The 12,934-nt window shown below is 40.3% G+C and overlaps 7 protein-coding genes across 7 annotated transcripts; all 7 read right to left on the bottom strand.

The window, feature by feature from the left end:
• LSM04_000097 (uncharacterized protein) lies at positions 1-2,745 on the bottom strand (the record flags this gene model as incomplete). The annotated part of the gene is made up of 1 exon (XM_067329912.1): positions 1-2,745. The coding sequence occupies one exon, from the start codon at positions 2,743-2,745 to the stop codon at positions 1-3; it is 2,745 nt and encodes a 914-aa protein (XP_067191080.1).
• Positions 2,746-3,471: 726 nt separating this feature from the next.
• LSM04_001671 (RNA recognition motif domain) lies at positions 3,472-4,497 on the bottom strand (the record flags this gene model as incomplete). Its single annotated transcript, XM_067329911.1, has 1 exon — positions 3,472-4,497. One exon carries the CDS (start codon positions 4,495-4,497, stop codon positions 3,472-3,474), a length of 1,026 nt encoding a protein of 341 aa, XP_067191112.1.
• A 994-nt stretch (positions 4,498-5,491) lies between these two features.
• On the bottom strand, positions 5,492-6,688 carry LSM04_002977 (Biotin/lipoyl attachment; the record flags this gene model as incomplete). The annotated part of the gene is made up of 1 exon (XM_067329909.1): positions 5,492-6,688. The coding sequence occupies one exon, from the start codon at positions 6,686-6,688 to the stop codon at positions 5,492-5,494; it is 1,197 nt and encodes a 398-aa protein (XP_067191140.1).
• Positions 6,689-7,159: 471 nt separating this feature from the next.
• On the bottom strand, positions 7,160-7,471 carry LSM04_000011 (uncharacterized protein; the record flags this gene model as incomplete). The annotated part of the gene is made up of 1 exon (XM_067329908.1): positions 7,160-7,471. One exon carries the CDS (start codon positions 7,469-7,471, stop codon positions 7,160-7,162), a length of 312 nt encoding a protein of 103 aa, XP_067191077.1.
• A 1,148-nt stretch (positions 7,472-8,619) lies between these two features.
• LSM04_004611 (uncharacterized protein) lies at positions 8,620-9,426 on the bottom strand (the record flags this gene model as incomplete). The annotated part of the gene is made up of 1 exon (XM_067329907.1): positions 8,620-9,426. One exon carries the CDS (start codon positions 9,424-9,426, stop codon positions 8,620-8,622), a length of 807 nt encoding a protein of 268 aa, XP_067191181.1.
• Positions 9,427-10,081: 655 nt separating this feature from the next.
• Positions 10,082-10,570, bottom strand: LSM04_004983 (uncharacterized protein; the record flags this gene model as incomplete). The annotated part of the gene is made up of 1 exon (XM_067329906.1): positions 10,082-10,570. The coding sequence occupies one exon, from the start codon at positions 10,568-10,570 to the stop codon at positions 10,082-10,084; it is 489 nt and encodes a 162-aa protein (XP_067191200.1).
• Positions 10,571-11,094: 524 nt separating this feature from the next.
• Positions 11,095-12,363, bottom strand: LSM04_001417 (uncharacterized protein; the record flags this gene model as incomplete). The annotated part of the gene is made up of 1 exon (XM_067329905.1): positions 11,095-12,363. One exon carries the CDS (start codon positions 12,361-12,363, stop codon positions 11,095-11,097), a length of 1,269 nt encoding a protein of 422 aa, XP_067191110.1.
• Between the last annotated feature and the right edge of the window lie 571 nt (positions 12,364-12,934).

Raw genomic sequence — 12,934 nt, 5'->3', positions numbered from 1 at the left:
TCACAGTGAGAGATTCTGCAATTGCTCCTCCGCCTTTGCCCGCAAAACCTCATTCTTGCTCTCTTTCATCACCGTTGCATACAATTCCTTTGCCTCACGTTGTTGATTTCCCTCAAGTGCAGTGGCCAAGTAATACATAGAGGTACAACTTATCTCTGATGTTGCGCGGCCAGCCTCACGCTCTAGCGCAAATGCCTTTCGCAAACATAATTCACCTAACTTCACACGTGATGCCCGTACGAGATCGCGACCAAGTTCAGTAAGCAGTGCAGCATCTGAAAGTCCTTGTGTAATAGCTTGCTGAAGCACCACCTCAAGTTCTGCTCGTTCTTTTCGAAGACATACCAAAGCGAGATATGCCCATGTGCGTGGATTACTGTTATTTAACGTGTTTGACTCACTTAGACATTCTTCAGCGGCATCTGTCTTGGACATTCTGTAGTATGCAATACCGGCACCAAGCCACATTACACTGCATGGCCACGCTTGAATACCAAGTGTAAATACACCAAGTGCATCATTATAACGACCTGCTTCAATAAGTAGATTACCAAGATGAATGTAGCTTGGACCAAAACACCGTTTAGGTGTTTCACCTTTACGACATAATACACGCATGTATGCATAGATTGCCTCTTCTCTGCGTCCCAAAGCAGCATTACAATCTCCACGTAAAATTTCAATTTCATCCTCATATGGTTCTAGATTTTCTCCTTCTTTTAGTGCACCAAGGGCAGTTTCATACCTTTTACAAAGTGCAAATAAACGAGCATACAATACCTCTGTCCTACCACCAGGACGACATCTTGAGAGACAAACATTTGCCAAATCAGTATGGTGAAGTTTTAAAAGATATTCAGCAACTGAAAGGTTTACATCATTAAAATCTACTTCTTCTGTGGCACCCATAGCTTCTTTCATTGCTAGTGTACCCTCACGTTCCCAACGTGCCCGTTTGGATTCATACTGTGGTCCTTGCTCTAATGCCAGGACATGCAGATCACATAATAATGAGAGATGACCCCATGAAAGAGCACTAGGATCTATATCCACTGCAGCATGAAGAAAAACAGCTGCCTCATCAAAACGACTGTATTCAAGCAGAAGATCACCATATCCAAGAAGAGAAGGTACATGTAATGGGTTATACGCAATAGCCTCACGATAACATTGTTCAGCACGTGTTGCATCACCAATACGCGCAAAAAATGCAGCCGTATCATTCCAAATATCAGGAAAATTTTCTGAAGAGTTACAAGTAGCGATACGAGCTTGATGACATTGCGCAGCAAGTCCATACTCACGTAGTGTTTCAGCTTCCTCCGCTCGTTCTAACCACATGGGTCCAGTAAAACCAGATGATAAATCCTGTTTTTCGGTCATTACTGGAACTGCAGAACTGTTGCTTTTTGTTTCATAATCAGAACTTTCTGTCATATCTCGTAACTTGGCATGCACACAATTTAGAAGATAAACATAAAGTTCATTTGTAAGTTGACTGATAGCCTCTCGTGAGGCATCAGGTTCACGTAAAAATTTTTCTCGTACCACTTTTACAACTAATGGTGTTAATTGTTCTTTATATGCTGCTAATTGTCCTGTCGTTTGAAATGTTGCAAAAAGATCTTCCTTATTTGCTTCATTATTATTTTTCTTAGCATCTCTGTAGTCATGCATCAATTTCTTTGCGATAGCCTCCACTACATCTGCAAACTGTCGTGTACTATCTTGAAACTCTTTCTTAGGAGGAGCTCGCGTAGGGATTAAGTTAGCTGGTGTTAAAGCAGGACGCACTCGATCCATAGCCAGTCGTGTAAGAGTCTTTTCAAGACAAACCGATAAGGTCGCTGAGGTATTATGTACAATATAAGGATGTTGCGCCTCTGTATCGATTTCCTCAAATAGTAACCCTGGAGAACCTGACTTTGGTCGTTTAGACGCCCTCTTTTTTATCTTTTCTTCCATATGTGCGGGATCTTTTACCGGTAGGAGTGGAACATCTTCCATCAATTGAAGAGATCCGGGTTCTGAGAATGGTGAAAGATCAAGAAGGATATCAGCACGAAAATACCACTCCTGTGAGTCTTCCCAGTCTTGCGGGGCATCGCCTTTTAGCACACGCGTAAAGTGTAGTTGCAGTGGTCTTCCTGATAATAGCATAGTATCCAATACTGTGAGATCTTCTTCATACAATGGTACACGAATCACACAAGGTGGCGCATCATCTTCATTAGGTATAGAAGGTACTGTTGCCACTTCTTCCGTAGTGGAAGCGGCAAGACCTTTCTTTCGTCTTCTTCCTCCTTGTTCTTCTGTAGCAGTAGCTGCTGCATCTGCTGCAGGTGTTATTACCCATAAAATTTTTGGTTCCTTCGGTGTTTCATCTTCTTCCATCCTTTTCATACTTGCGCCCCCTGCCTTTGTGGAGGTTGCACTGGTTAATACTGGAGTGTCGGGCACCTCGCGAATATGTTGTAGCATTTCATTTACCGTCGAAGGAAGCGGGGGAGGCGTAGCCCCTTCAATGTATGATTCATACTGTAATAGCGGTAGTAAGAGTCTACCGTGTGTAAAGGCATAATTTTTTTCGCCATCAATACTAAAGCTTACTTCATACCGAAATGGATGTTCGGGGAATCCAGGCGGTTTCCCTTCAGCCCACCAGTTTCCAGGTATATTGTGAACATTGTGCAGTTTAACATCCATATAATTGACTGCCTCTCGTGCGGCCTCGGTCTGGGCCATTTTTTCGTAATCACGTATTTTTTCTTATTATTTATTGTTTTCTTTCTATTGTTCTTCTCCCTTATTTATTCGTTTCCCTTTCTTAGGAGGCCTTCCAACGTCAATAGTATTGAAAGAAGAAAGACTACAAACAAATTGTGATAAAAGCAAAAGAGAAAAAGGGGTAAAAAACAAGGGGAAGAGAATAACATTACAATTATCATTTTATTTATTTATATATTAAAAATTCCGTGTGGTTATATAGTTAACAAAGTTTGTTTTTCTTTTACTTCATTGAGAAAAAAATTATTTTTTATTTTTATTTCTGCTCTTCGAGTTAAGTATGTCGATAGACACTTAACGAATTTAATGTTTTTTTTTTAATATATATATAATATAATATTTATTGCCCATTTCGAGCCTCAACATGAGACGTGGCATCGTTACTGTATTTAATTTCGTGTTTTCTGTACACAAGAGGGAACTAGGGGTGATATCCTTTTTCCATTTTCTTTTTTTTTTCTTAAAAAAATTCTTCTTAAGATTGCTGAAGAAGGGTGGGAGAGGGAGGGAAAAGGTGTCTTCACACACCCCACGCAGTGGTACATACTTACACAATAATACACACACGCAGCGATGAATAGATAAATTTGAATAGACGGGAGATTCTCACAAAATGAAATACTCCCCCTCCACACACACAAAAACAAAACAAAACAAAACAAAACAAAACAGACATGTTATCCTTTAATCACGTGAACGCTTGTGTCCACGACCACCACGTCCTCCTCCACGACCACCACCACGTCCACCGCGTGCCTTCATGTTATTCTTTGCCCGTTCCGAAATTTCCTTTTCGACATTCTCAAGCAGTTTCTTCTCATCCTCACCCTCAAGTTTCTGCACCTCTGGCTGTTTGCCGTTCAGAGTTGTGCATCGTTGTTTCAGATCCGCCACCATCTTTTCTCCCGTTGCGGCATCTTGAAAGATGAGAAGTGCTGTCTCACTATCTGGCATGAACACATATCGAATACCCTTCTGTTCCTCCACAGGCCAAATTCCCTTCACACTGGAGAAGTTCTCCAATGTACCACAACCGGTAATACGATAACTGCTGTTATTCGGCATCGCCACCACCGTCTTCTTCACCTCACTCGTCTCCGCCGATGACTTTCCCTGTTGCCGCTTCCTGTCCTTATTCTTTGCAGCGATTTCCTCTGCCTTCTTCTCAAGATACTCCGTCTTCATCTCCACTGTGAGTTGTACCCCGTCATACATCGGCGGGGCCGCCTTAAATCCCTCCGCCTCTTCCTTTGTACTGAAGACTACGAAGACGGACGGCTTCGTGCGGGCCTCCGGGGCAGCGTCCTTCTTGCCAGGGAAATAGCGGCGCCACACCGCCAGAACTTTGCCGTGTTTGTTAAAGAAAGCCGTCAGATCCTCCAGCGTGGCGGTGGGGGGAACAGGCTTTACATACACCGTTTGATGATCGGTTTGAATAGACTCTGGAAGAGGGTTCTTGCGTCGCACCATGAGGGAATCATCACTCAGCACAAGAGTTTCACTTGACTGCAGCGCTTCCGCAAGCTCCTTTACATCCTTAGTCAGAGAATTCACACGGTTGAATGTCAGGAGTGTGTCGAGGGTAACAAACCCCTCAGCATTCTCTGCCATCTTTGCCTTTAAAAAGACATCCTTTTGTATGTTCACATCGCTGAAGTAAAACTCCACCTGCCGCTGCAGTTTTGACTGTGTCTCTGAGGAAGGTGTCATTTCTTACAACTGGTATCCTGCTCCTTTTTTTCTTTTTTGTATTCTTTATGCGTGTGTTGTTCGTTTAAATACATAAACATACATTGTATATATTTATGTAAAGGTAGTGAAGGAGAAAAAAAAACAAACAAAGAAAAAAGAGGAGGGAAGTATAGGAGAAACAATACAAAAAGAAGAAAAAATAATTAGAAGCACACCAAACACCGATATCAAAAGATCAAAGAAAACAAAACAAAAAAGAAGAAAAAATAGAACAATCCTTCAAAATAAAAATAAAAAAATTCCTTTTTAGTTATTTTTATTGTCCTTCTTTTACTTCTTTTGGTCATCATGCACGTTTGGGTGCGGGTTTCTATTTTTGGTTTAAGTGGTTTACCACCCTGAAGGAGAAGGAAACATAAAAAACCTAGCGCAAACACTTTACATTTTTCTTCTCATCTCTTTTTTTTTGCTTTCTTTTTACGTTACCTTACTTTTATTTTCACCCTTTCAGGTCCAATCTTCTTCTTGCCCTTCTGTCTGCAATGTGTGTGGTACTCTCTACTCGTTTACTTGCACAGAGGCTACAGAATCTGCCGTTACTGATAAGGTAGAAAGACAAGACATGTAGTGGCGAAGCGATCGATCAAAGGACATTTTTTTTTCCCTCCCCTCCCTTTTTTTTCATTGGAGAATCCCAAATGAATGGCACCGGCAAAAAAAAAAAGCAAATGGAAATTACCGTGAAACAAGTACATTAAAACAAAAAAAAAAAATAAACGCACAACAGAAAACCAAAAACATATTCATAAATAGAATTATATATATATATATATATATATATATATATATATAATTGTAGTACTACCAGCGGTTCAAATAGTTCCAGGTTGCTCCTAAATAACCCTTCTCTTTTTCGTGGCGTGGTTACCACACCACTGACAATGAAGCGAGAGACACTTTCTTTCTTTTTTTTCTTTTCTGCTTTTCTCTCTCTCTCTCTCTCTCTTCCTTCTTAGTTCCCCTCCTTCACCTTCTTTGGTTTCGGCAGCGGCATTGTACGAAGGAGCTGTTTCAATAACGTGGTGTCAGAGACCTTGAAGTTGTACACTGGAAACGCCTTGGTCATCACAACTACAGTCGCCGCCGCCGCTGCTGCTGGTGTAGAGGCAGCCACAGTAGAAGTTGTTGTTGTTGTTGTTGTTGGTGGTGTGGCATCATCGTAGTTAAATCCCGGAAGTCCGGCAAAGTCACTTTTACAAAAACGGCCTCCTCTACCGGTTGGTGTGATGGACTCTAACGTATTGCGATCCAGCCGTGCGGCAATACGCACAACACCCGGACCACTAGCCGCAATAGCCTCATCCAGTGAACCACCGTGTAGTTTAACGGCCTTCTTAGCAGTATTATTAGCATTATTATTAGTAGTAGAATTAGTGGACGCTTTAGTAGTTGTAGTTGTTATGGGAGCAGATTCCGTTGTAGTGTTAGTCTCAGCGCCTTCAGGGGAGTAATTTGCCAGTTTAGGAACATCCTCCGCATTATTAACCATCAAGGCAATCGTTTTAGCCACAGGAACCGTTTCTCCATTCTTGTGCAGAATCTTTGCAAGATATCCCGCTTCGAATGTATTGGTGTAGTCTACTACTGCCTTATCGGTCTGCACGGTACAGAAAACTTCATTCTCTTTAACCAAATCCCCAACTTTCTTCTTCCACTCCACAATTGTGCCAGTCTCCATAGATGGCGATAGAGCTGGCATAAAGATTGAAATAATATCCACATCTTCTGGCGGCTCAGAGGTTGATCCCGCTGGCTTTGCAGGAGCTGCTGTAGTTGTTTCTGCTGATTTAACTTTATTTGTTGTTGTTGCTGTTGTTTTTGTTTCGTCTCCTGCTGCTTCATCGTCTGGGACGTACTCATCCGCCTTTGCGACATCCGCCGGATCATCCACAAGTACGGCAATCGTTTTAGCCACAGGAACCGTTTCTCCATTCTTGTGCAGAATCTTTGCAAGATATCCCGCTTCAAATGTATTGGTGTAGTCCACTACTGCCTTATCGGTCTGCACGGTACAGAAAACTTCATTCTCTTTAACCAAATCCCCAACTTTCTTCTTCCACTCCACAATTGTGCCAGTCTCCATAGATGGCGATAGAGCTGGCATAAAGACAGCGGCGAAGTTTACCAGAAAGAAGATTGAGCGTCGCATTATTTCTTGACAAGAAATTTTGTTTCTCTTTTTCTTTTTTGCTCCTTTCTCCCTTTGCTATGTTTAAAATTCTGCTATTCTTTCTTTTATGGTGACCAATGTAGGAAAAAAAAACAAATCCTCTTGCAGTGCTTTTGTACTTAGCGTTGCTTATTTTTTATATATATCTTTTATTTTTGCCTGTGTACTACAGAATAAAATAAAAATAGGGGCTTCTACTCTACAATTACCCCCCAAAAGCAATAATAAAGTGTGAAGAAACCGTTTATAAACATCAACAGAGAGTAAATGGATTAGGGTATCGGTATATAGTAATAATAATATTAATAATAAGATAAATAATAAGAGTAATGACATACAAACAGATATACTACGACTAGAGGGTCTGCAACTCAGACAAAAAAAGGAGGAAAACACATAAAAATAAGCATATATATATAGAAAGAAAGAAGGAGAAGAAAGAAAGAGGGATTATATCAGGATCAACAGAATCATAATGGCCACCAGCACAATAACAGCTGTGCAAAAACCTCTATTCTCACTCTCCCTCAACAGTCTAGTCACATTACTATTCTGTCGTCGGCTCTCATCTGCGGCCAAAGAAACACCGGTGTGGAGTTCATCTAACATTTCCTCCTGTTCACGGAGGTCATTTCCAATAGAAACAGCATAGTGGCGTGTGTTCATCACAGAGGAGTGGAGTTGATCCAGCAGTTTATTCTGTTCTGTGATGTGATCCAATTGTGGTGTTTCTTGCTGTTGTTGTGGCTGCTGTCTACTCATTTTCCCTACTTTCACTACCCGCGTCGTTTGATCTTTTTTTTTTCTCCGATTACTATTTGTTTTGGTCGATTATTTTATTTTCCTTTGTTTTTTACGGTTCTCTCTCTTTCTCTTTTTGTTCCCTTTAACCTTTTCATACATGTGATAGCGATGATGAGAGGGACAGAAATAAGAGAAAATAAATAAAAAATAAAGGAAGATAAGAACACAAACAGAGTACACAAAGAGAGAGAGAGTGTGTGTGTTTGTAATAGTGATGGAAGTTCCATTCCGCAGTTTTTTTTTCTTTTATTATCGTGATTCATCCTATTCAAGAGAAAAAAAAGGCATTTACCGTCTCCTTCCAAATAATAATAATAATAATAATAATAATAATAATAATAATAATAATAATAATAATAATAATAATAATAGTAATAATAATAGTAATAATAATACAGATAAATAGAAATATAAAGGACAAATTACCTCTTCTATATGTTTGTTTGTCTTCTGTACTCGTTATATTCTGTTTTTTTCTTTTTTTTCTCTTCTTCTCTTTTCGTAATAATATCCATTGAAATATTTCTCCATTGTAAGACATAATAAGAAAAGAAAACAAAAAAGACAACGGTAAAGAAAAACATCCACAACAACACATCATTTTCATATGTGGTAAAACAATAGAAAGATAAAGATGGAGAGAGAAACGAAAAAAAAAAAAAACGACAGAAGTAAACATAAAAGAACATTCAAATACGAAAGGATCAACAGGTGGAAAAAAGAAAAGAAAACACACGCATTATTACCCACATTCATCCATCTATTCATATATTATATATATATATATATATATATATATATATGAATATAATATAATATAGCTAAATGGATAACAACAAAGAGGTGAACACGATTCATCTGTAGAGACGTGAACTGCAGAAACTCCAACAAACATTTCTCCAACAATCACAATAATAACTCTACTGCACGAGACCAGTAATACACAAAGACGAAAGAGAAACCAATAGCAACATCAACTACGTAGATAGTAATAACGATGAGAAGTGAAAAAAAAATAAAGAAAAAGAAAAATAAATAAACAATAGAATATACTTGTTATTTTAAAACATCTTTCTTTTTTATTGTTTTTGTTTTGTGAATCTTATTTAATTCCGCTCTTCATATGATCTACGCTGTGCCTCTGACATCATCATCATCATTCTTGCAGCTTCCTCCTCCTCCTCACGTTGTCTTTTTCTTCCATTTGACTTTTGCGGGTTCTCCAACGTTTGTTCTTGTGGCTGCAGTACGGCTGTTGGCTCCTGCGTTGTGTGAAATACAACAGGCATTGTGGGAGAGTAATCACCGACACGATATCGTTTACAAACAGGAGCCGCATTATTGCAGGAAACATCACTCTCCACACTACTAGTAATAGTAGAACTATTCATATTGCTATTACTATTCATATTACTATTACCAGTATTAATGGTAGGTAAGGAATACATATACATATCCATATTGTTGTCATTTGTAGAGAGTGGAAGAAACCCGGCGGACTCACGTCTTCGCTTTTTTGGCGATAATGACGACGAAAATGAAGTGAGCGGTATATTCGGGTGCCACGTAATCGCAAGTGGAATACTTTCTCCCTGTTCGTGCTGTAGTTGTAGTTGTTGATGAAGTCGTAATAGTTGTTCTTGTTGTTGTTGGGGATATGGGGTTTGTACGTTATCGGACTTTCTTAACAAGGCATGCAGTAATTCACGGGATGAGTTACGTGCCGCTTCCGCTGCTGCTGGGCAAATGTACATATCTGAATAAGTATATACATTTTCCATCTGATCTTTTCTTCTTTTCTCATTATTATTATTATTATCTTCTTCTTCTTCATTCTCTGCAGAGATACACAGAGAATTATGGTGAGAAGCAGACATTTCTCGACTCATATATGGTGCATAGTCGCCATTCATTTCTCTCTCTTCTTCTTTTTCTTTCTTTTCTTGTTTTATCTCTCTGTAATTAATAATAATAATAATAATAATAATAATAATGATAATAATGATAATGATAATAATTGGTTTATCTATTTCCTTTTATTTTGTGTCTATATTACTCTCTGGGCTTATTGTTTTACTGTTTTCCACATCAACAATTCAAAGTGGGATGCAACTTCACCACCCACCCAATACAACCAGAGAAAAAGTTAGACAAGTATATATATATACTGTATTGTTTAGTAGATAAAAAGAGAAAAAAAAGAGAGAAGAAAAAAAAAAAAGATAAACAATCAGAGAAGTCATTCTTGAAAACTCTTCACTATTATCATAATCATCCACAAACATAACAAAAACAATAATAATACTAGCCATAAAATTAAAATAAAAAATATCCATCTAGAGTCACTTTACTACCAGCAAATAGAGGGAGGGAACCTCTTTATATTCCAAACAAGAGTGCATGACGGTACGAACAAGATACAGCAATAAAGACAAAGGAATTACAATGAAAAAAAAAAAGAATAAAATACAATTAAAAAAAAAGCAGACAGACACTTGCTGTATGTAGAATAACCAAATATAATTCATTTCCCCCTTTTTTCTATATCGCATTATCGCCTTTTTTATTTTATCTTCTAGGTGGTAACGATGGTGGAGGAGAACTGAGAGTCTCAAACGCCATCCCACGGGAGTACAGTCCCTGCTGCTTTTCACCGCCACTATTACCATTCACATTCCCACCTTGTTCTTGTGGTTGTTTTTCTTGTGATTGATATTGATATTGATATTGAGCTTGTGATTGCTGTTGTTGTAGAGCCAATGATGGACTTTCCACACGCTCTACGGAATTTGCCTCAAACCGCACCCGCCGCGGTGTTGGATGCACAACTCCCGCCGACCCGCCACAACGGTGTTGTGTTTCCCAATCGGGATTAAACACCGGCCTTTCTGTGTTGTTTGTGTGTTGCCTGCGATAACAGACATCCGCTGCTCGCACGATAACTATGTAGAGAACAGTGCACGCGATACCACCAAGTAAACCACCCATCACGGCGTAGTTTTCACCCGGCACACTGTTGGGATTAGTACACACATTGGCATCCTGCTGCATGGACATAATAACAAATAAGTAAGGTGGAAAAGCAAGTAAAACAAGTAAATCAATCAAATAACTAGTTATATATATACTGGTATTGATTGGTAATAAAAAGGATTGGAAATGATAGGATTGAAGGAGTTAATCAGATAGACACAATAACAACAATTGATTACTCTAACTGCCGTCACTCCGCTTATCTACGACGTCCTCCTCCTAAAAATACAAAGAGATAGAAAGAAAAAGAAAAAAATGCAATAATTCAAGTTTATGCGTACATTCACGCAATAGAGAAGCAACTGAACGCACAATGTACAACAGTATCCAAAGACCAAAAAAAAAAAAAAAAAAAACAACGCACAGAACCACTTCATTTTATACGTAACACGTGCACACAAATAAACCCACTTTTCATTCTTAATTCCTCATCTTCTGTCTTCTGAAATATATGTCCTTTCTTTCTCACACATTCTTTATATATATATATATATATATATATATTACACACACACGCAGACACGAAGAAAGAAAGGGAGAGAGATATACTAAAGCATGGCAAACACGCTAATGGTTCCTGATTCATCTGCAACCACCACGAGTTGATCTTCCCCTGCGAGACCCACACAACCGGGCGTACCCGCAAATACCGGCGGTAACACATCCGCCGCCGCTGCCGTCGCCGCGAATCGAAAACCATCCATTGTTCTTCTCGTTATCGTTGATGAGGTTTGCGTGGTTGCCATGGCTGTTCGTCTATCCCACAGCAGCACAGATCCATCCGCGTGTGATGAGAGAAGTGTGGTGCTGTGTGGCATGTGCAGTCCCGTCACCGGAGCCCCACAGGCATCACTGTGATCCACCACATGATGATCCCGCCGCCCCGCACCATTACAATTATTATTAATATAATTATTAGTATTATTATTACTTCCCCCAGTCCGCAGGTCCCAGGCGACGAGGACGCCCTCCTCCGTCCCCGCCACGATGGCGTTGTCCCTCACCGCGAGGGCCGTCAGGGGATCATGCGGCGTCCACTTCCACGCCCGCACCACCGCCGCCGCCGGCCGCAGGCGGGGATCGACCTCCAGCACCGCGTGGTGGCAGAGCGCCAACACCGCCGCCGCCCCGTCCACCTCCCGCAGCTGCAGCACCGGGAAGGCGGAGAGGGCGGGGAGCTCCAGCGACTGCTCCAGCGAGAGGCGGGTGCCGGTGAGTCGCAATAACTTCACGGCATTCCCCGCCCCATTGGCGCCGCCGCAGGCCACCATCACGCGGCCACTGCAACTGTTCCCACCATCACTTCTATACAGTCGTGTGGCCGCCGTCCAGAGTCTACCATCATCTTCCATGGCTGTAGGCATCTTTCGGTAGCGTACCTCTACACCAGTGTTTCCCATGCCATAGTTATCATTATCACTATCATCATCATCATCGCCGTTCGTTTCCACCGTACGACGATAGAGGTAGGCGTTGGCCACCGTATCTCCCTTACCCTTACCCTTTACAGTGGCACACTGCACGACACAGTGAATAACACCATCGAGTGAGCGGGTAAGAGTTAGGGCGGTAATAGTGCTGCTGCTACTGCTGCTACCACTACTACTATTACCAGGTACTCGTACGTGTGTAAGGCGAAAACTCGCCGCGTCTGTTGGATTGTTCCATTCAAGAAAATAAACACGGTTTTGTGGATCGAATGCTGCTGCCATAGCGACTACAGCAGCGGGATTTCCATCTTCACCATCAGTCGTTAAGAGACTCAGGTGACGTGGGGAGATTGGTAGATACTGCTGGGCTAGTAGTTTAAGTGACATGTTTCTTCCTTCAGCTTTTTTTTTCCCTTTTCTCCCCCTGGTTACTTTTTTCTTGTTTTTCTTCTATTAAATGTTTTCCTTTTCTACTTAAGATGTACGTAATATATTTCTCTCTCTCTCTCTCTCTCTCTCTCTCCGAGTGTATGCGAGTATGTTTGGTCTAAAAATAAAACAAAGAAAAAGAGATGCTCACAAATACGCGCCCCTCTCTTAATGAAAATGACGTAATGCGAGCCGACTACGGGAGTGGAGCCAAAATAACAAAATCAATAAGAAAGAAAAAAAAAATAAGAGAAAGAATGAATAGAAAATATGTATTTTTTATCTTCATTTTATCTTCTTCTTTTAACTTATTGAGTGATTTACTCAGTGTGAAGTTTCATTGTCACACAAATTTTACGCCATCCGCACTCATATTCCACGGATGTGATTATTTTCTCTCTCTCTCTTTTCTTTTCGCTTACTCTTTTTTTACTCGCATAATTAAGTACACAGAAAACACAACTTAAATTTTCCATTGTCTCAATCTGACAATATCCGCCACCTTCTCTTTAAAAAAATTTCAATTCAT

Source organism: Trypanosoma melophagium (genome assembly GCF_022059095.1).
Source record: "Trypanosoma melophagium isolate St. Kilda chromosome Unknown ctg24segment1, whole genome shotgun sequence".
NCBI classification, from domain to species: domain Eukaryota; phylum Euglenozoa; class Kinetoplastea; order Trypanosomatida; family Trypanosomatidae; genus Trypanosoma; species Trypanosoma melophagium.
The sequence above is the reverse complement of the archived record's forward strand: the minus strand, read 5'-3'. Positions and strand labels throughout refer to the sequence as shown.